We start from the raw sequence: 24,317 nt of genomic DNA on the forward strand, positions 1-24,317 counted from the left end.
CTTGGCCGCAGAGACAAAAATTTTACATTTTTTTTTAAAGGTAATTTGCTTAAATTCTATACATTTTGCCATGGACTGAGTATTATTAATTTTGTTTTTTTTAAATCCAGTTTTATAGCTAGTTACCTGCATTTCTACACATTTTGTCATGGGGCTGAGATGAAAAATACATTTTAAAGCTCATTTCCTGCAATTCTACAATTTTTGTCTTGTGTGGTTTTCTAATGTGGTCTGATTGACTTAAACATTTTAACAAACTCAGTGGGACCCCCATGCTATTTTATTTGAGATTTTTTATTCCATAACTGTCCATTCTTTTCTACATACTTTCTGATTTGATCATTTTAAGTTTGAATTTAGTACAAGGAGGCCCGGGAAGGCCCAAATGTAACAACCCTTCATTCTGTTAGTTACGAATTAATTGTATTGTATATTTTATTTGTTCATTTTTCTTAGCATGCATTGTCCATTGTAACATGTTTGCATAACGACTTCACTCCATGACTGTGATGTTACATTTGATTTAGCACAGCTAGATGAAAAATAATACACATTTATTCAGGCAGACAATGCATTAGAAAAACACACACACACACACTGTGTCACACTGAGCAATTTAATCCCTGACTTTCCACACACTATTGTAGGCTTAGCCATGACGTGTGCGACGTGCACAGAGCTGGAATTTGCATAACAGCCGGTAGAGAGAGGATGGTGTGAATCAGTGACTTTGCTACCACAGGCGAGTCACACACACACACACACACATTCTCTATATTGAAAAAAAAGCCTTTATTCTCACAATGGCATTTAAAACCCCTTCCCCTGTACTTTTGTTTATTGTCCTACCTTAAGAAAACATCTACCTCTTTTCACTGGGCTCTAACTGGATTGTGGTGTAAAATCCCCTCCATCTCCAATTCACAGCTCTGTTACTCCAAAGAACTGAAAACAATGGAAATAGTAAGAACCTGAAAAAGAGTAATGAAGTTGTAGAATGTCTTGAATTAGTGCACATGACCCCTCTGAAAACAACCCTTAAAGAAATCGGCTAGTCAAACTCTGTAATCTCCTCCAGTATTAGACTGTTGCTGGAACTGCTTTTTTACCAAAGCTTTCCTCCACATTACCAGTAAGCTATTTGTTGAAGTGTGAATGGTCGCAAGTGTAGTAAACTGGAAGGGGAGCTGATATAATGGCCACTTGTTCAACTCATGTGTTTAACGGTTTGTATTCTCCTCCCCTCCCCCCAATTGACTGGTGAATCCCAACTCAACCTTTTACAGGTTTAAATTATTCAAGAAGCCCCTCTATGCTGAGTACCTTTTGTGTTTATTATGTCAAGGCTCTGACCCCAGGTCTGATTGGATATTGCACATCAATGGTTATTTGCGCTAGTTTGATTTGACGTGGCTGTCTAACCCCTTTCCATCAATGCTTTTCATAGACAATGGAGGAAAAATGCCTTGCTGGGCAGTCGCTGTCGGATGCGAACCGAGCATGAGTATCGTTTTACTTTTAGATGAGGGCTTCCAAGCTTTGTAACAAACTGTTATGGCCTCAGTGAAACAAAGGTTTGAAGGTCTTGCATCTAGGGTGCAGGAAGCACAGAAAGCTATCTTTGTCTTCTGGTGGCCATCTCAGAGCGACTTTTTCCATCTATCACTTTTCCTCTGCGGATAGCAACTCTTTGATCCAGCCGCAGGAAATATCTCATAGGAAGCCGGCCTAATTTGTGCGATCCCAGTCACTGAGAGCGATAACCAACCCACATTGTGGAGAACAGTGACTGATCGCCATACTCCAGCACCAAGGCCCTCTCCTGTCATTGTCAGAGGGAAATGGAGCAGACAATTGTGGGAAATGAAAGGGGATCTGAAGACGTTGACTTTCTTCCATGATTTATTAACCAAATGCCTACTTTTCTCTGCAGGTTGGTGAGACCTGTCCTGCAATGTTTCATTTAGGTCTAGTACTGGCAACGGTAACATAAACCATCATGATTTACTGAGGCTTGGTTTATTAAAAAACAATTATGTGGGTGTAGGCCAATTCATTAATGTATGGGGGGAAATGTATGCACTTGGTATGTAGACAAATCACTGAGTATACCAAACATTTACAAACACCTTACTAATATTGTGTTGCACCCCTTTTTGCCCTCAGAACAACCTCAATTCGTTGGGGCATGGACTCTACAGGGTGTCGAAAGCATTCCACAGGGATGCTGGCCCATGTTGACCTCAATGTTTCCCACAGTTGTCAAGTTGGATGAATGGTTTTGAACCATTCTTGAAACTGTTGTGCGTTAAGAACCCAGCAGCGTTGCAGTTCTTGACACAAACCGGTGTGCCTGGCACCTACTACCACACCTCGTTCAAAGGCCCTTAAATCTTTTGTCTTGCCCATTCACCCTCTGAATGGCACACATACACAATCCACTTCTCAAGGCTTAAAAATCCTTATTTAACCCGTCTCCTCCCCTTCATCTACATTGATTTGAAGTGGATGTAACAGTCGACATCAGTAAGGGAGCATAGCTTTCTGCTGGATTCACCTAGTCAATCTGTCATGTAAAGAGCAGATGTCCTTAATTGTTTTGTAAACTCCGTGTAATGGCTGTAGTTAATAGCCTAAACCCTCACTGGGTAGGTAGCCTACATAAAAGTTACAAATAGTCCAAACTATATTTAAAAATATATATTACATTTGAATAATATTAGTGACTATGCTCATGGCAGTTATACCCTCCACGTTAGAGCAAAGGTCCTGTAACTTTGCCTCTACAGACAAACAAGGTCACTCGTGGATATATTTAAAACACAGTTCCTGGTTTCTAGTTGTAGCTTGATGTCAAGGAGCAAGATCTACATTTGAATGCTAAGGCTAATGTTCACAGCATAATGAATAGGAATTTATCAATGTGAGCCAAAGTACAGTTTGAAACTGTACACAGGTAGTTCCCATATGGCCAAAACAAAAGTTACAACTCAATGTTATATAGCCTTTTTCAATTCTGAGTTTATATCTGGTTTAGTGGACCTGTATTAGTGCCTTGAATTTTTCCTCTGGGGTGACAAAATAATAATTATTTTACTCATTAGTTACTTCTGTCTTTAAATCAGTAATCATATTCCGGCACTTCAAATGAAATACACACACTTTTCTTGTATAATGATGATAACCGAGTGTAAAGCTTTTCAAAAATGTTGGGTAAGATTCACAGTAATTTCACTGAACTTAGATAAAAGCAATTATCTTACTTGTGTATTATTATAATGTTACCTGCCTCATGCTTGACAATGTCTTTTACATTTGGTCTAGGATGACACTTTATTTATTTTTTTCATTTATTGGCATCACCCCATAGGACATTGTCACACCGATGGACAATATACAACAGGCAGTCCAAATTGTACAGTTAAAACATAATGACATTTTCAGAAGTTTTTGACCACTGTAAAAATGCTTCTAAACATCAGTTCTAAACATCAGTAATGGGTACTCATTCCAATTACAGATACTCCAAAGAGTCATGTATTCTTTTTTTTGTCACTACTTCCCCGAACTGGGAGTGGCTCATTTCCGTGCCTGCTTCCTTCCTTGTGCTAGCCGCTTCTCAGGCCCCCTCTACTGAGTCGAACCCTGATTTTCCGTTACCAGTCGTCACCATGGAAGGCACAAAGTACCATTGAAAGTTGATAGGGCAGACATTCGAATGAGACGCCAGTGCCACGAAGGGTCCCCATATCGGTTTTGGGCCAGCACTTGTTGGCAAATCTTAGCGCTACAATTGCCACAGTTATCCAAGTAACATTGGAGCGAATTAATGGAACCTTAACTGATTTAATGAGCCATGCAAAGTTTCACTGTACCGGCCGTGTGTATTTAGACTTGGCTTAATCTTTGGGACAAGAATATGGCAGGCTCAACCAGGTAGAGCAGGGGGGAACAGTTTCCAAAAGGGGCACGGCTGATGGGGGCTCCCAGGGTGGATCACGTATGCCAACCGGTCAGGAAAAGAGAAACTGGTAGGACAGACATAAAGGGACCAATGGGATGGATGTTCTAATGCCGGGAACTGAGAACCAGGAATGGGAGTACCACAGCCATTCCCCAATGTCTGCCTGCACGATCACTAGGACCAGGTAAAGAAACTAGACCCTCCCCGGAGGCCAGAGACAGATGCAGAGAGTGAGAAACCAGGCATGGGAGAATGAATACATAAATATTGCACTCAGAATCGCTTAAAAGCATCAAAATTGCAGCAGGATACAAATGGGTCTAATGCAAATAAGTGTTATTTGATTATAATGAAATGTTTAGAAATGTTTATTAATAGGTTATGTCCCCTGGAGTGACCGCTGTTTCCTCTGCTGTGACACCATCTTCCTGTCACACCGTTGGAAATCTCAGGCTGTATGGCCCATTTTGGTCCTTATTGTTAATAGTAAGCCTTCCTTATGATTTCACCAAAAACATTTTTTATTTTTGTACTTCAAGTGTGTAAAAAAATATATCTACAGTACCAGTCAAAAGTTTGGACTCTTTTCTACATTGTAGAATAATAGTGAAAACATAAAAATAACACACATGAAATCATGTGGTAACCAAAAAAGTGTTAAATCAAAATCTATTTGAGGTTCTTCAAATAGCCACCCTTTGCCAAGAGTGTGAAAAGCTGTCATTAAGGCATTCTCTCAACCAGCTTGGAATGGAGTAACCTGGAATGCATTTCAATTAACAGGTGTGCCTTGTTTAAAGTGAAGTTGTGGAATTTCTTTCCTTGTTAATGTGTTTGAGCCAATCAGTTGTGTTATGACAAGGTAGGGGGGTATACAGAAGATCTTCTTTGGTAAAAGACCGTCCATATTATGGCAAGAACAGCTCAAATAAGCAAAGGGAAACGACAGTCCATCAATACTTCAAGAAGGTCAGTTAATCTGGAAACTTTCAACAACTTTGAACGTTTCTTCAAGTGCAATCACAAAAACCATCAAGCGCTATGATAAAATTGGCTCATGAGAACCGCCACAGGAATAGAAGACCCAGAGTTACCTCTTCTGCAGAGGATAAGTTCAAAGTAATGTAATGGACACAACATGAACTGTTCTGAGGAGACTGCATGAATCAGGCCTTCATGGTTGAATTTCTGCAAAGAAACCACTACTAAAGGACACCAATAAGAAGAGACTTGCTTGGGCCAAGAAACACAAGCAATGAACATTAGATTGGTGGAAATCTGTCATTTTGGTCTGTCGCAGAGTAGGTGAACGGATGATCTCCGCATATGTGGTTCCCACCGTGAAGCATGGAGGAGGTGGTGTGGGGGAGTTTTGCTGGTGACACGGTCAGGGATTTATTTAGAATTCAAGATACACTTAACCAACATGGCTACCACAGCATTCTGCAGCGATACGCCATCCCATCTGGTTTGCACTTAGTCCCAATATCATTTGTTTATCAACAGGACAATGACCCAGCACACCTCCAGGCTATATAAGGGCTATTTGATCAAGAAGGAGATTGGAGTGCTGCATTAGATGACCTGGCCAACACAATCACCCGACCTCAACCCAATTGAGATGGTTTGGGATGACTTGGACCGCGGAGTTGAGGAAAAGAAGGCAACAAGTGCTCAGCACATGTGGAATCTCCTTCAAGACTATTGGAAAAGCATTCCAGGTGAAGCTGATTTGAGAGAATGCCAAGAGTGTGCAAAGCTGTCATCAAGGCAAAGGGTGGCTACTTTGAAGAATCTCAAATATATTTAGATTTTTATTTAACACTTGTTTTGGTTACTACATGATTCCATGTGTGTTATTTCATAGTTTTGATGTCTTACTATTATTCTGCAATGTTAAAAAAAAAGAAGAAAAAAAAAAAAAGTAACTTTTGAATGGTACTTTACATCTCATTATATACAGACCTCTGGTGTAAATTTGGAAGGTGCACAGAGGAGCGACGGAGACTAGACCAAAAATACAACATGAGAACAAGCGTCAGTATCCTGACAGTATCAATTTAGGACTACACTTTTTTTGTAGAGTTCTTTTGTCCTGCAGGTCCTTGTGTGGTGGGGTTGTCATGGTTTCTCAGTACCTAGTCACTCCATAGTTTATCTCAGCAGGACACTTAAATTGGTCAATTTCTGACATTTCCTTTTCTCTTGTTTCCAGGATACCTGTGAAAGCTCTCGCTCCCCCACCCCAATGTCGAGGTCGCAGTGACGGGGCTGGGCAGAGGCAGAGCCCGGTGCCCCGGCCCCTTTGCCCAGCTGAGGAGCAGCCCCTGACAGGGAGCGCACCATCTCCCTGTGCCTCGTGTCCTCTGGGGGGCATTTTGAGCCATGGAGCACCCACGGGAAAAAGAGGGTGAGCGACCGGCGCGCAGCAGCAAGGCGGGTCAGGGGCGCAGCGGGCACTCGCGCCCCTCTGGATCAGGCTCCTCCGGAGTGCTCATGGTTGGGCCCAACTTCCGTGTGGGCAAGAAGATTGGCTGTGGTAATTTTGGAGAGCTGAAGCTAGGTAAGAACTCGCCACCCTTTCAAGAATACATTTGGAACTTTTTTTGGTGTATGTATGAAGATTGGTTTTACAATTTTGGGCCCCTGTAACATAAAATCTTCATTGATGAATTCCTAAGGACAGTCAGTACCCTCTTCTCACCCTCGCTATCATAATATCTCAACACGACGATTAAAGTTGGATGCAATCACTGATTCATGATGAGGTCAGGCCCCAGCTACTCTGCAAAGGCTGTGGACACTGGAATTGAGACACAGATTACATTAGCGGCAAATAAGATGCATTTCATTTTCGTTATGGATAATTACTTCACTTTGAGAGCTGAATGTCTATCCCCCTGCACCTCTACTACAACTCATTATCACATCTGACACCTCGCAGCCTGAGGTGACCTTAAACTCAGGTACATTTTTAAGCCTTTAAGGTCGGAAACTTCCCGGTAAATTTCCTGAAATTCTCCGTCTGAAGTTAAGCATGGGAATCTTGAGAATTTTGCTTAAATTCATCAAAAAAGTTTGCTTACAACAGTGAACCTTTTTTATGGGATACACATAAAGCAATTCTAGGTCTTGTGGCATATTTTGGTTAAACTATTCCAAATTCAATGTAATTGCAACCCTCTGCATGCACTGTGCATTCTTCATCACATGTGCAGTGCACTCATCCATCACATGTACAGCTGATTCTCAAGACCTTGAACACTAATGAGATGCTATTGAGCCCACACTACTACACTGTCTGAGCCAAGGACTACATGCTTTCTGGTAAGTTTTGATTACAATACTGGCTGGGGTGAATATATTTTACATGACATTTGTGATAAAAAAATACAGCCACACCGGTCTCTACATTACAGATGAGTTGAAGGCAGTCATCAATGACCCTGGACCACAGAAGGTATTTGCGCTGGTGACAGACACTGCTGCGAACATGGAGGCTGCTTGGTCTAAAGTGGAGGAGTCCAACCCTCACATCACACCCATTGGCTGTGCTGCTCATGCATTGAATCTGCTCCTCAAGGACATAATGGCACTGAACAAATGGATACACTCTACAAGAGAGCCAAGGAAATGGTTAGGTATGTGAAGGGTCATCAAGTTATAGCAGCAATCTACCTGACCAAGCAAAGTGAGAAGAATAAGAGCACCACTTTGAAGCTGCCCAGCAACACCCGTTGGTGTGGTGTTGTCATCATGTTTGACAGTCTCCTGGAGAGGAAGCAGTCTCTCCAAGATATGGCCATATCACAGTCTGCCGACATGGACAACCCCATCAAGAGGATCATCCTGGATGATGTATTTTGTGAAAGTGGTAAGCAGCCTGAAACTCCTGAAACCTGTAGCCATTGCACAGATTGAGGGAGACAATGACATCCTGTCTGATGCTCAGACTCTGCTTGCAGATGTAAGAGAAGAAGTCTGTTCTGCCCTGCCCACTTCACTGTTGCTCTAAGCAGAGGAAACTGCAGTACTGAAATACATAAAACAAGTGTGAAGATACACGCCACAGCGTACATGTTGGACCCCAAGTATGCTGGCAAGAGCATCCTGTCTGGTGCAGAGATCAACAAGGCTCATGGTGTCATCACTACCGTGTCTCGCCACCTTGGCCTGTACGTTGGCAAGGTTCTTGGCAGTCTGGCGAAGAACACTTCCAAGCAAGGGCTTTGGGGTGGAGATGCAATATGACAGTCGAGCCAAAGTATCTCATCAGCCACCTGGTGGAAGGGACTTTGTGGATTTGAGGCTCTTTCCCCTGTTGCCTCCATCGTCCTCCAAATCCCACCAACATCAGTCGCCTCAGAGCGCAACTGGTCCTTGTTTTGGAACACACACACCAAAGCACGCAACAGGCTGACCAATACAAGGGTTGAAAAATTGGTGGCCATCCGGTCAAATTTGAATCTTTTTGAGTCTGACAATGAGCCATCCTCAACAAGGTTGGAAAGTGACCGCGAAGATGAGGCCTCCGAGTGTGATGTTCAAGAGGTGGACATTGAGGAGGTCCAGGGAGAAGACATGGAAGCCTGAGAGGAAGACAACCAAAGCTTTAGTTTCTAGACTATATATGTTGAAAATGTTTTTAGGAGATGCAATGGATCATTAGGGATCCTTCAATATTGCCTTTTGTTGTTCAGTGAAGTCATCCCATGTGAACCAATTTAATTAAAGTTCAATTCATAACTACATTTTTTTTTTTTCCTTTTGGAAGGATTTAATCATTTGTAATTATGTCTATTTATGAAAAGGTAAAAGGTTTATGTTTCTGTCTCCTTAAGATATGGTAAATATATCCAATGCAAAAAAATATCTACATTTTTAAATGGTATTAATATTACTTTGCATATATTCCCATATTCCAGTTAATTCCCATGGAAATTTTCCACTTCTGAATATTCCCCAAACTGTGACCCTACCTGAGTTTATGCATGTGTGTGCCTGCTTCTTTCTCCACGAATACGCCGTTAATGTTGCCTTGTTTCATGTATGCTGAAAGAATCTAATAGAATTCATAATAAGCTTTCCTTTTTAATCCAGTAAGCAAAGGGACATACAGTACCTGCATGGTAAATAGGAGGAGTCTGTTCTTTTAGAGAAGAGAGAGAAGAGTTGTTCATTTGGGTACAGTATAGCAGACCTATCTTTTATATTTTTTTATTTAATTTAACTGGTTTTTGCTTATACGTTAAGCTTCATTGGGCCTATTTCACATCACCTGTAGCCTGTGACTAAGATATCTGGACTGTCTAATGAACATATTCTCCAAGCAGAACAGTGAGGAGCATGAAGCCATGAAATGAAGAGCTATAGCCAGAAAGGCTTTACTGTTTGTTCTGAAACTGGTTGAGAGACTGAGATTCTCCTCCCTTCTACTCTGCTGCCTCCCACGTGGATATTAGTCCAGGAGGGGGTGGGCGAGAGAGTGGCCTGTTCTCTGGTATGCTCCACGCATGAACTGTGTTGCTGAGCAGTCAGAGGTTCTCTGAGGCCTATAGTTTGCCTGTGGCGTTGTCACTCAGCCGGAGTGTGGCTGGGTTCCATAGGCTCCTCTGCTCACTTATGAGGAATTTAAGAATGGCCTAAATTGCCCTGACATTTAGAATGCTGGATTGCTGTTGCTAGATTGAAGTAGAGAAGAGATAAGCCTACAGGGGCAAGACATCTTAAAAAGCAGATGTGAATACTAACTGTCTTGGGAGGGAGTTGTTATTCAGACCTGTATTCTTCTCTTCTGACTAGAATTCATCAAATTTGACTTTGTTAATCAGGAGACCTCTCCACAAATCGTTGGCATTTCAACATTGAACGTGGAGGATTGTAAAATAGCAAATATCACAAGGTGTCTTTTGGAGCCGGTGTTAACCAGGGAAGAAGCCTCCACGTGGACACTAAACCTTGTACCCTTTGACATTTAAAGGAATAATCATCTCAGAGTATCTTTTTATTTAATTTTTTTCTTCATTAGTCCGCTATAAATACAGTCCCAAAAATGTTGGCTGGTCAGCAGTCAAGCTTTCAATATATAGCACTTACAAGCAGGCAGAAATGTAGCTGGTATGACACCTTTTGGATCATACGTTGCAAAGGGTGTATTTCTGCCTTCGTGAACAGCAAGAGCTCAGATAAACATGAAATGACTCCAGGAATCGATAGAACATTGTTCAGAGATGGCAAAGTATGATATAACGTTCAACATGGGTGAATCTTTCCTTTAAGCCTGGCATCTCAAAACACATTTGGTCTATTTCAAAACACATTTGGTCTATTTCAAAACACACAAACTGAAGTGATTGTGCTACGCTAAGTATTTGAATTCTACAATGAAACATATTCTCCCACTGCCCTACGTAATTCCCCCACATTTATATAAAGTATCATTGCACTGCTATGCGCAGGATCATTATATCAAAACACAAGCCGTGTTCTCACTTTCCCAGCTGGTGTCGCACTGTTGGCAATAGCTCTTTCATTCTCAGCTTGCTCCGCAAACGCATTTCACTTCTCTCTCCAAGATGACACCTTTTGTAATGCGATATGACTTAGTGAGCAAGGCCTACAGTCTCTCCAATTACCGACAAAGAGACAGGTAATTGGAGTAAAATGGAGGCCCAAAGTTACTGGTTTTATTAAATCATCCGAAGTTGGTAGTTTTGTGCAAGACAAAATAGGCTACGCATAATAGGCTACGCATGATCGGGTTCATGGTATTGCACAATGGGCTTATTCAGATGCCTAATGGTGCATTAGATGCTCCTGGTTGTCCTCATCACCTCAACTGTCCAATGGGAACCTCCTCATTTAACAAATTTACACGCCTCTGACCTTCCAGTCACTGTTTGTTCAGTCATCGCTGTTATTTGTGAAGCATGTGTCTTAGAGCTGTGGGAGTTAAGATGGTTCCTTGGTGGCTGCACTGGATGTGCCACCATGGAAGTATAATGAATATAATGGGTGTCCCCATTCAAGTCAATGATGGCATAATGGGTGTACTGGTAGACATTTTGAGTGTACCCATGCCAGGACGTAAAAGCAGGAAGTGTACCCTTCAATCCGTGCTGTGATTTGTTGAGTCAACTCAACTGACATTACAAGAAGTACACTCAATTGCATGAGCCACATCGGTTAGCGTCTACATTACCATGGCAATCCAGCATAGTATTAGAAGGTCTCGGCCTTGCCCGCCTGTGGGGAAAACAAATCTGGGTTACCCCATTGACTCACACCAAAAACTGTCATTTTTTTAAATCAGCAGCTTTTTGGCATATTTTGCGATTTTCTCTATAACAAAAAAAACGCTGACAAAGTTGTCTCTTTTGCAATGGGGAAAGTGTTTATTTTCCCCGATTTGTGGGCGTGGTAGAGGGGTGATGCTCCTTATGAGGTGAATATCGACTCGGCGTATCAGTTGATTGAAATTATTGCATTTCAATACCAGGAAGTCAATGTGACTGTACCCATGAGTTTGCCAGTCAAATTAACAGGGTTGGAGCATCCAAGCCCGTTCTATTCATTCTATTTCTATGGTGCGACCTCATATCTGTTTTGCAATAACCTTTTTTCCCCCCCTAGGTAAAAACCTCTACACCAATGAGTATGTTGCAATAAAATTGGTAAGTATGTGTTCTTATTTCTGTATTATTTGTGGAGTGACCCAATGAGCAGCTCTTAAAACCATACTTTGAGTGAACAGCCTATTTACATATTATTTTATTTAAAAAATATGTATGTATCTGTAAACCTGAATTTGAAAATAGTTTGTTGAAGGATAATTAATTTGAATAATGTACCTATTTAGGTGTACTTCTTATTCTTGACGTGTAGTGTATGAAAAGACCCCCTTCAACTGAAGTGTTTCCTTCTGTATTCCCTCTCCAGGAACCAATAAAGTCAAGGGCACCACAGCTGCATTTGGAGTACCGGTTTTACAAAACATTAGGCAGCACAGGTAAGACCTTCACTCTGTATACCACATATTTATCTCCATCCTCTCTCTTCCTTGCTCACTAATCACTCCAACTGACTTGAGGTCACCTCTGATTGGTGATGTTTTCTATGAAGAAAGACTGTGCCCATTCTTAACTGTCACGCAAAAGAAGAATTATCAAGCTCTCCTGTTATATCAATTTCACTGTGCCTCTGTCTGATAGGGTGAAGGCCCTCAATATTAATAAATTACTGCATGTGGGTGTGTGTGTTTCCTCTTGTTGGTTGCTCACGCAGAATACCTGAATCTCAGGCATTTTTTTTGCTCCAGAATATTTAGGCTTGCAAGGACATGGTAATGTTGTGCAGGTGTACAGTCTTTTAGTGGTTCTCCGTGTTGTGGTTTGATGATTGGAACGGTTGCCTGGGAAAGAGCTTGAGATATCTTTCTCTTACACATACATTACCTCTCCCTCACATACACAACCAGTCACACTTCAGTCAGTGAACTTCCTACACACTTGTCAGTCTCCTAGCTCAGGTACAGAAAGTAGCACTAGTCCTGTGGTGTTGATGAGACACCTGCAGAACCTCTGCGGGAGGCGACACGTTGCCATGTTGTCTCCCTGAATACGCTGCAGAGTGTGCTGTCACTTCCCTTTAACAGTTACACTATTTTACCAAGCACACCCAATTGTTTAAAAAATATATATATATGGCAAATTTGGCTGTAGTTGTCTTTTTTATATTATCTTTTGATAAGTTTGATTGTGATGGTAATCACCTTTACTACTTTTCTGAACAGTAGTCCAGTTCTATATGGGATGACTGCTTTCTGCTTGAAACCCCCCATTCACTGAAGACAATCACAGGAAGTGCAGTCTGTTCACACTTGCACAGCTGTTGTGACACAGCTTCCTGTGTTACCTTTGCATGTGGGTCATTGACAGGACCAGTGTTTAGACGGAGATAATGTCAGTGTTGTGGGAAGGGAGATGTACATCTCAAATATAAGGTCTTGCATAGGTGGGTTCTGGCCATTTCCTCTTGGGCAGTGTTGGCTAAGCAAGTGTCATTAATCAATGAACTAATAAATCCATCAATGGGTACATCAGAGTTGTATCAGTCACATTTTTAATACAAAGTCAGGGTTGAAACAAAAGTTAGCTAAGCAGGCTGAGAATAGACATTTCCTAGGCGCAATATGTAGAAATCCCCCTGCCATTACCTGGTTGATAAAATTCAATCATGTTCACCTAATTTCAGTTTGTGTCCAAACGAGAATCATTGTATGATCTAAACAGCTGTGAAATGGCTTTGCAATAACCAAAAATATATATATATATTTTTTAGTAATTTTGAAGCTTGTGTACAAAACCGAAAGTAAAAAGACACGAGCGGATAATATCCGTATGCTGTATATTTGACGGTGATATGTGGTTCACTCATCTAGCGATCTTAAGGTGAATGCACTTACTGTATGTCCCTCTGGATAAGCACACCTGATAAATGTCAAATGTTAATGTTTTGCGTACAGATCTCATATTACTGTATTGAATTTATTTATTAAAACAATTATTATATAGATGTCACACATTTATAATTTGTACAGTTTATTTAAAATGGACTTATTTGTTACATTTGACTGTGTAAAACCGAGCAGTACTACTTATTTCTCTGTGTGAGGTGAATATATATATATATATATATATATATATATATATATATATATATATATATATATATATATATATATATATATATATATATATATATATATATATATATATATATATATACACACACACATATACAGTGCCTTGCGAAAGTATTTGGCCCCCTTGAACTTTGCGACCTTTTGCCACATTTCAGGCTTCAAACGTAAAGATATAAAACTGTATTTTTTTGTGAAGAATCAACAACAAGTGGGACACAATCATGAAGTGGAACGACATTTATTGGATATTTCAAACTTTTTTAACAAATCAAAAACTGAAAAATTGGGCGTGCAAAATTATTCAGCCCCCTTAAGTTAATACTTTGTAGCGCCACCTTTTGCTGCGATTACAGCTGTAAGTCGCTTGGGGTATGTCTCTATCAGTTTTGCACATCGAGAGACTGACATTTTTTCCCATTCCTCCTTGCAAAACAGCTCGAGCTCAGTGAGGTTGGATGGAGAGCATTTGTGAACAGCAGTTTTCAGTTCTTTCCACAGATTCTCGATTGGATTCAGGTCTGGACTTTGACTTGGCCATTCTAACACCTGGATATGTTTATTTTTGAACCATTCCATTGTAGATTTTGCTTTATGTTTTGGATCATTGTCTTGTTGGAAGATAAATCTACGTCCCAGTCTCAGGTCTTTTGCAGACTCCATCAGGTTTTCTTCCAGAATGGTCCTGTATTTGGCTCCATCCATCTTCCCATCAATTGTAATCATTTTCCCTGTCCCTGCTGAAGAAAAGCAGGCCCAAACCATGATGCTGCCACCACCATGTTTGACAGTGGGGATGGTGTGTTCAGCTGTGTTGCTTTTACGCCAAACATAACGTTTTGCATTGTTGCCAAAAAGTTCAATTTTGGTTTCATCTGACCAGAGCACCTTCTTCCACATGTTTGGTGTGTCTCCCAGGTGGCTTGTGGCAAACTTTAAACAACACTTTTTATGGATATCTTTAAGAAATGGCTTTCTTCTTGCCACTCTTCCATAAAGGCCAGATGTGTGCAATATACAACTGATTGTTGTCCTATGGACAGAGTCTCCCACCTCAGCTGTAGATCTCTGCAGTTCATCCAGAGTGATCATGGGCCTCTTGGCTGCATCTCTGATCAGTCTTCTCCTTGTATGAGCTGAAAGTTTAGAGGGACGGCCAGGTCTTGGTAGATTTGCAGTGGTCTGATACTCCTTCAATTTCAATATTATCGCTTGCACAGTGCTCCTTGGGATGTTTAAAACTTGGGAAATCTTTTTGTATCCAAATCCGGCTTTAAACTTCTTCACAACAGTATCTCGGACCTGCCTGGTGTGTTCCTTGTTCTTCATGATGCTCTCTGCGCTTTTAACGGACCTCTGAGACTATCACAGTGCAGGTGCATTTATACAGAGAATTGATTACACACAGGTGGATTGTATTTATCATCATTAGTCATTTAGGTCAACATTGGATCATTCAGAGATCCTCACTGAACTTCTGGAGAGAGTTTGCTGCACTGAAAGTAAAGGGGCTGAATAATTTTGCACGCCCAATTTTTCAGTTTTTGATTTGTTAAAAAAGTTTGAAATATCCAATAAATGTCGTTCCACTTCATGATTGTGTCCCACTTGTTGTTGATTCTTCACAAAAAAATACAGTTTTATATCTTTATGTTTGAAGCCTGAAATGTGGCAAAAGGTCGCAAAGTTCAAGGGGGCCAAATACTTTCGCAAGGCACTGTGTATATATATATATATATCATCTTAATTATAGACAAAAAAAATGTGCTTCATATGTTCAGGGGGGGTTCCTAACAAAAGTAGTCATTTTTGTTTATGTACAGTGTACTGAAATTGTAGTCCATTTTCAAAATGTATTTGTGAATTAAAATGGATATACATTTATCAACCGCTAGACTACAATTGTATTTGCTCAATGTTTTTTATTGTACTTATAGTTTGTGCCATTTCCAATTGAATTAGAAATTTCAATTCTTGAATTCACTCATGAAGTGGAGAATTTACATTAGAATATATTTTTGCCATTACCAGAATCATATTACAGGATTATACATCATGTGTATGACTGTATTGACAGATACAGTTGATGTTGGAAGTTTACATACAGTTAGGTTGGAGTCATTAAAACTTGTTTTTCAACCACTCCACACATTTTTTTTGTTAACACACTAGTTTTGGCAAGTCGGTTAGGAGATCTACATTGTGCATGACTCAAGTAATTTTTCCAACAACTATTTATAGACAGATTATTTAACATATAATTCACTGTATCAAAATTCTAGTGGGTCAGAAGTTAACATACACTAAGTTGACTGTGCCTTTTAAACAGCTTGGAAAATTCCAGAAAATTATGTTATGGCTTTAGAAGCTTCTGAAATGCTGTGACATCATTTGAGTCAATTGGAGGTGTACCTTTTGGATGTATTTCAAGACATACCTTCAAACTCAGTGCCTCTTTGCTTGACATGGGAAAATCAAAAGAAATCAGCCAAGACCTCAGAAAAAAAATTGTAGACCTCCACAAGTCTGGTTCCTCCTTGGGAGCAATTTCCAAACGCCTGAAGGTACCACGTTCATCTGTACAAACAATAGTACGCAAGTATAAACACCATGGGACCACGCAGCCATCATACTGCTCAGGAAGGAGACGCGTTCTGTCTCCTAGAGATGAACGTACTTTGTTGCGAAAAGTGCAAATCAATCCCAGAACAATAGCAAAGGACCTTGTGAATATGCTGGTGGAAACAGGTACAAAAGTATCTATATCCACAGTAAAATGAGTCCTATATCCCCATAACAAAGGCCGATCAGCAAGGAAGAAGTCACTGCTACAAAACTGCCATAAAAAAAACAGACTATGGTATTCAACTGCACATGGGGACAAAGATCGTACTTTTTGGAGAAATGTCCTCTGGTCTGATGAAACAAAAATAGAACTGTTTGGCCATGATCACCATCGTTATGTTTGGAAGAAAAAGGGGGAGGTTTGCAAGGCAAAGAACACCATCTGAACTGAAGCACGGTGGTGGCAGCATCATGTTGTGGGGGTGCTTTGCTGCAGGATGGACTGGTGCACTTCACAAACTAGATGGCATCATGAGGTAGGAAAATTGTGCATATATTGAACCACTAACAAAAGTTTTGTCCGTGGTGCTGAACGCACAGTGTACTTTCCCTCAGTGTAGTTCATTGCGTTTTAATAATAAAAATACCTACCAAAAGGAGAACATGGATGTGGTTTATTTCTGTGCATGTTAAAAAGTAAAATAAGTAGCATATCTGGACGGATTTACAGTAGGTATACAGTTGAAGTCGAAGTTTACATACACCTTAGACAAAGACATTTTCACTCAGTTTTTCGCAATCCCTGACATTTAATCCTTGTAAGAATTCCCTGTCTTAGGTCAGTTAGGATCACCACTTTATTTTAAGAATGTGAAATGTCAGAATAATTTCAGCTTTTATTTCTTTCATCACATTCCCAGGTCAGCAGTTTACATACACTCAATTAGTGTTTGGTAGCATTGCCTTTTAAATGGTTTAACTAGGGTCAAATGTTTTGTGTAGCCTTCCACAAGCTTCCCACAGTAAATTGGGTGAGTTTTGGCCCATTCCTCCTGACAGAGCCGGTGTAACTGAGTCAGGTTTGTAGGCCTCCTTGCTCACACACCCCTTTTCATTTCTGCCAACAAATTGTCTATAGCATTGAGGTCAGGGCTTTGTGATGGCCACTCCAATACCTTGACTTTGTTGTCCTTAACAAGCCGTTTTGCTACAACTTTGGAAGTATGCTTGGGGTCATTGTCCGTTTGGAAGACCCATTTGCGACCAAGCTTTAACATCCTACTGATGTCTTGAGATGTTGGTATGCACAAAAACACAAGAGAGCTCTACATTACATTTAAACTACTCAATCAGTGTGAGGAGTGAATTCTCTGATGGGCATTGACTAGAGCAGTGAAGTCAGGTGTAGTTTCTGACGTCGCTATGCGCAGGATTGCTGAAAGGTGAGAGTCAGTAAGAGATGTTCTGTGCCTTGGCTTATTATATTTCATCACTGAAAAATGTCTGATCACATATGTAGGTTGACCCAAACAGTACAAACATATTCTGAGCATGACTCCTAATCTTCTGAAAGTTTTGTTCGGGAGATGCATAGAACCTCGTCAGTGACATTGTTTGGAATAGTTCTCCAATCACTGCATCTGACTGAAGATTGATAAGCTCAAGTTGCATGTTAGTGGGAATGTTATCCACATTATAGGTGAAAGGAGAGGAAACCAACAGCACGTCATTTTCCAACGCTTTAAAATCGTCAAACGACGAGAACTGACCGTTCAAAGCACGCAGCAGCGATGTATACTTCTCCCGCTGGTCATCTGATAGGGAACAGACTACTGGTGTCAGAAGGTGGGTTATTGTTGCCTTCTACTTGGCGGGTCAGAAGTAATTTTCCCTTGAAGGCTTTGAGAAGGCTGTACATCTGATGTGCAAAAAGGCCCTTCTCTTGTGGTTTGGAATTCACTTCATTCATGAGGGCCATGATGTCCACGGTGAAGGCAAAATCAACCAACTTTATTTTATCTTGCAGTTGAGGGAAACCCACATTTTCCTTTCATTAGCAATCTCCAACCTCAGGTCCCACACCTTTTTAAGTACCTTCCTCAAAGCCATTTCACGTTTGTGTGGTAGGGGAGATCTGCATGGCCCGACTCTCTTCCAACAGTGAGACAAACTGCCTGTGGTTTTTAAGAATTTGCTCTTATGAAGTTTACAACTTTAGTGACTGTCCACAACATGGCTCATTTTCAAGGCACATTTACAGAGCACCTCCTGATGAATAATGCAATGCAGGAAAAACATTTTCTGATCTGGTTTCAGCTCCGATCTTGTATCCTTTTGAAAAGGCTAATGTTTTTTCCAGTCATGTTTGGGCACCCATCAGTGGTCACACTGGATAACTTTATAAAACTCAGTCCCAGCTTTGCCACACACTTATTGACCACCTCCAATAAATATTTCCCTGTGGTTGTGTTCTTCATTGACTACACTGAAGCAAGCTCCTCTGTAATTTAAAAGTCTGGGGTTATGCCTCGTAAGAATATCAACAACTGCGCTGTGTCACGTGCATCACTGCTCTCATTCAGGGCCAAGGAGAAATAGGTGAAATCCTTTACCTTGTCTTTCACCTGTTCCATATTCTCTGTGACGTCCTCAACACGCCGTGTCACTGTTTGTCTTGACAGGGAAACATTTTCAAACAGCTCTTTCTTGTCGGGGGAAAGTATTGCTGCAGAGTTGATTTAAACATTCTTTAATGAATTCACCTTCAGCGACTGGCTTGATTATCTTTAGCAATTTTGTGGGACAGAACCTAGCTAGCTCTCGCAATTCCGTCAATTGCTGAATGCAGTTTTGTGAAAAGTCCTTGCTCTACTCTGCTCAGAATACATTCCTATATTTCTCTGCATGCCTTGTCGGGACAAGTTGTAGTTTCAAGACAGCGATGCTCTCTTTTCACACTAAGCACACAGTTTCCCTGATACCTCAATAAAGAAATATTTCGATGTCCACTCTTTCTGGAACACCCTACATTCGTCTACTTTTCTTAGTCTAGCTCAGGCCTGATGAGTTTGTCTAAACAGTGACTTGAGCCGCCTGAGATTTAATTCAAATTGGAATTAGTGGTTTCGTTGGGGCTAATATTGAATTATTGGTATTGACCTAACATTGGAATTCAGAGGAATTGAATATGTTGAATTTACAGGGAGAGCGAATTCAATTAGAATTGAGTTTGTGGAATTGACCCTAACCCTGATGCGCGTATACCAATGGTACTTGACTCAGAGCTGACTAGCATTCAAGAAGTATTCAGACCCCTAATTCTAACACAGATTAAATTGTTTTTTTCCCTCTTCAATCGACACAATACCCCATAATGACAAAGAAAAAACAATTTTGCCAATCAGGTCAAGATCAGGACGAAGGATGCATGTTAACGGCCGGTATAAACAGCTTCTGAAAGTTGTACGTATTCAGAGCAAAGAGACAGGATTTTGTCAAAGCACAGATCTGGAGAAGGGAACCAAAAAAAATCCTGCAGCATTGAAGGTCCCCAAGAACACAGTGGCCTCTTCTCTGTTTACACTTACAAGGTCTGATCACTATCAGATCACAATGTCTGTTTATACCTGGTTCTACAATGAACAAAAATATAAACGCAACATGTAAAGTGTTGGTCCCATGTTTCATGAGCTGAAATAAAACATCCTAGAAATGTTACACACAAAAAGCTTATTTCTCTCAAATGTTGTGCATAAGTTTGTTTACATCCTTGTTTGTGAGCATTTCTCCTTTGCCAAGATAATCTATCCACCTGACAGGTGTGGCATATCAAGAAGTTGATGAAACCGCATGGTCGTTACACATGTGCACTTTGTGTTGGGAACAATGAAGGCCACACTCAAATGTGCAGTTTTGTCACACAACACAATGCCACAGATGTCTCAAGTGAGGGAGCATGTAACTGGCATGCTGACTGCAGGAATGTCTAACGGAGCTGTTGCCAGAAACTTGAATGTACATTTCTTTACCATAAGCCGCCTCCAATTTTGCTTTAGAGAATTTGGCAGTACATCCAATCGGCCTCACAACCGCTGACCACGTGTAACCATGCCAGCCCAGGACCTCCACATCTGACGCGGAATCGTCCTGGGGGGGTGAACAGGTTTTGATTGGCTGGGCATGGCTCCCCAGTGAGTGGGCCTATTCCCTTCCAGGCTCACCCATGGCTGCGCACCTGCGCAGTGATCTGAAATCCATTAGAGCCTAATGAATTTATTTAAATTCAAATCGACTGATTTCCTTATGAACTGTAACTCAGTAAAGTCTTTGAAATTGTTGCATGTTGCGTTTTACTTTTTTGTTCATTTATAGAACAATTATTGCTTTTAAAAAAGACGAGCCATCGTTATTTATGGGCCAGAAAAGCTCCTATTAACACTGACGAGCTTGCTAGAACGCTTTATTGTAGTCCACCCACGAGGCCCCTATTTGCACTGGAGGAAGCTTAATATAGACTAGCCGCCGAGGCTGCTATTTACACTGACCAGCCTGCAAGGAACCTTTTTTATGCCGATTTTACACCTGATCAGCCTCCAAGGAGCCTTGCACATAGACCAACCTCTGCAGGTTTCGGGTGAAACTGCTAGCTTTGAGGCCCACCAGCCTTGGTAAGGTTTCTAAGTAGACTGACCAGCCTGGGAGGAGCCTGCATTGTGTTAATTAAATGCAATTATCTATCAAATAGGCTTGGGGTATATACCATATGGTATTTAGAAATAGCCACGGATTGGTTTTTCAATACCGTGAATACTATTGAAACCAGTTCTTTGATATTAATATTTGTAGCTACTTAAATCAAATTTATTTGTCACATACACATGGTTAGCAGATGTTAATGCAAGTGTAGCGAAATGCTTGTGCTTCTAGTTCCGACAATGCAGTAATAACCAATGAGTAATCTAACATTTCCAAAACTACTACCTTATACACACAAGTGTAAAGGGATAAAGAATATGTACATAAAGATATGTGAATGAGTGATGGTACAGAACGGAATAGGCAAGATGCAGTAGATGGTATCGAGTACAGTATATACATATGAGATGAGTAATGTAGGGTATGTAAACATAAAGTGGCATAGTTTAAAGTGGCTAGTGATACATGTATTACATAAAGATGCAGTAGATGATATAGAGTACAGTATATGCATATGAGATGAGTAATGTAGGGTATGTAAACATTTTATATTAAGTAGCATTGTTTAAAGTGGCTAGTGATAGATTTCACATCAATTTCCATCAATTCCCATTATTAAAGTGGCTGGAGTTGAGTTAGTGGTGGCTGCTTAACAGTCTGAAGGCCTTGAGATAGAAGCTGTTTTTCAGTCTCTCGGTCCCAGCTTTGATGCACCTGTACTGACCTCGCCTTCTGGATGATAACGGGGTGAACAGGCAGTGGCTCGGATGGTTGTTGTCCTTGATGAACTTTATGGCCTTCCTGTGACATCGGGTGGTGTAGGTGTCCTGGAGGGCAGGAAGTTTGACCCGGTGATGCGTTGTGCAGACCTCACTACCCTCTGGAGAACCTTACGGTTGTGACGGTTACGCTGCTGCGCCTTCTTCACCACGCTGTCTGTGTGGGTGGACCAATTCAGTTTGTCTGTGTGGGTGGACCAATTCAGTTTGTCTGTGTGGGTGGACCAATTCAGTTTGTCTGTGTGAGTGGACCAAAGTAAATACCTGCCGTCGACTTGTGCAATATGTTAGATAAAGTAGATCACGTTCTTCTTTTCACCCGTCACATTATTTTACATTATGAAGCTTACTGTAGTTCCCCAGAAAAGTTGAGCCCAACCACGTGTTTGTTTGTAAATAGCACAACTGGAGAAAGCTGGAGAAAGCAGGTGAGTCCAGCTGGGTATTGACAGGGGTCGCATTTTATATTGAAAGTCAAGTGTTTTTTTTACTTCAATAGAGTGATCAGCAACTTTAGTTTACCTTCAGAGAATACGTTAATGCTACACATTCGGCAGAAAATAGCTTATTTTTCATCAGATGACAACAGAAGTGCAATGCTATTTGACTGACAGCCACACGAGTAGGCTAAATGAGCTTCTAATGAAAAATCAAGGTATTTATTTTGCTAAACCTAATGCATGGCCATCATATTTCTGTTCATCATAGAATGTAGCCAGCTACATATCCTAATGTTTTTCTTCAAGTTAATCTAGCATTTTTACCAGAGAAACGTAGTTACACATAAATTAGAGCGCTGTCTAATGATAAAATACCCATCCGTGAATTCTCATCTGAGTGGAGAAATGCAATTGAAGCACAAAATGAGTTTGATCCCGAGCAGAAATTACAATAAGAAGCAGTTTTACAAAACCCTTTGGATGAGTTATCTGTACAGATGCCGCTGCTATCTTTTGATTTCCTTGCTGTTTTTTTCTCCTCTCCGTTCTCGGCCCATCTGCTCTCTGCTCCTCCCCCGTCTTCTCCGAGCAGGCAGGCCCATTGCTCTATCGACTCCAGACTCCACACAGAGACAGCTTGTACACATGCTCCTCCAGAGCCAGCACTGTTCATTTGCACAATGTCTCTCGTTCACATTTGCTTGTGAATGTCCAAACTCACCAAAAATGACATTCGATAGCTCCTACATTATATATGTATACCTTTATCTGCAAGATTGCCTGTCTTTGCACTCGTTAGCATATTTAGCTAGCAGATTCCATGGAAGATCGCTGTTGTGCTAATTTGGTTAACATTCTGGTAATGGAGCCCAATGGGCTTTCTTTTTGCGTTTTTGGCACCCTCTTGTGTACTAAGCCGGTAATACTGCAAATCCCGGAGTGAGAGAAGGATGGTATGAAGATGTGAAAATCTGGATTACCGCCCAACCCTACTATCTAACCAGCCTGGTAAATTGCAGCTTGCGATTAGAACATTGCTTCAGAGAAAATAGGTAGCTAAGAAGTTTGTAACCGTTGTAGCTGTTCTTGCTGCATCATCTAGTTAGATGAAAAAACATCCAAATAGCAGCCATATGCAGCTAGCTAGCAAGCTAAGTTAGCTCATTTGAAAATGTGTAACCAGCAAAGCAGCTAGCTAATCGACAGAGTGTAAAAAACATTACATAGACTGACCAGGTGAAAGCTGTGATACCTTATTTGATGTGTTCTGTTCAATCCACTTCAATCAGTGCAGATAAAGGGGGAAGACCAGGTTTTGAAGGACTTTTAAGCCTTGAGACAATTGAGACATGGATTGTGTATGTGTGTCGTTCAGAGGGTGAATGGTGTCCCTTGCTGTCCCTCCATCTGCAATTTGAATTTGATTGGCTGAGGGGAAAGAATGGGCGGAGTTGCATTAATGTCAGCATGTGAGGTAGTACAGCCTCACATGCACGACCCAAGGCACTTTTAATGACTTGTCTTGTGTTTTGATGTGGTCCATGTTACAAAACAATTCTGAAAATGTACCCGTCACTACAGACCATCACAATGGTGTGTGTGTGTGACACCAGATGCCCGGCACAGTACATTGGCTCAGCTCAAAGGCCTTTCTTTATGAGATGAATGAGTAGTAAGTGGAAAGGGTCCATGGTGTGCCAACCACCATGCCATCTGGGTATGATCATGGCTGAGAGGACTTAACCGGTTTGACACAGTTTAGCAGATGACCAGGCAACTCCGATATACAAAGTGTTTTTTTCTCAAAGTTGCCCGGATGTCACGTGTCCTACTTATATCAGTACACTCAACCTAATCATTACGAAACTTCTATTAGATCAAATAAGCCACACGTAGCAAATAATCCATTAAAAACGTCCACTCCAAATCTTTTTCAGCAAATTTGACAGTCAAGCCATTACAATTTTTTATTTTTGTCACCTGCTAAAGAAAACCGATTTTGGACCCAGTTATCCCTCTCGTTTATCTCTTCTTCTCTGTCTAGCCTCAATCCTTATACCCCCCTTAGCCTTCCCCGTCAGTGGGGGAGAAGAAGTCAAAAATGGAGACACTAGTGGTAGGGAGAGCTAAATTAGAGCTAGTGAATGATTTGTCAGTGGGCGTTTTTTTTTCTT

The 24,317-nt window shown here is 41.0% G+C and overlaps 1 protein-coding gene across 9 annotated transcripts in view; it reads left to right on the top strand.

Moving 5' to 3' along the window:
* LOC110522465 (casein kinase I) overlaps positions 1-24,317 on the top strand; it is a 59,275-nt gene that overhangs the window by 10,876 nt on the left and 24,082 nt on the right. For all 9 annotated transcript variants that reach the window (XM_036977206.1, XM_036977215.1, XM_036977210.1 and 6 more), the window contains 3 exons: positions 6,180-6,527; positions 11,597-11,637; positions 11,903-11,972. In XM_036977206.1, the coding sequence (XP_036833101.1) occupies positions 6,350-6,527; positions 11,597-11,637; positions 11,903-11,972 (289 nt within the window). In that variant the 5' untranslated portion in view covers positions 6,180-6,349. The remainder of the gene's footprint in view (positions 1-6,179; positions 6,528-11,596; positions 11,638-11,902; positions 11,973-24,317) is intronic.

Source organism: Oncorhynchus mykiss, chromosome 1, assembly GCF_013265735.2.
Source record: "Oncorhynchus mykiss isolate Arlee chromosome 1, USDA_OmykA_1.1, whole genome shotgun sequence".
NCBI classification, from domain to species: domain Eukaryota; kingdom Metazoa; phylum Chordata; class Actinopteri; order Salmoniformes; family Salmonidae; genus Oncorhynchus; species Oncorhynchus mykiss.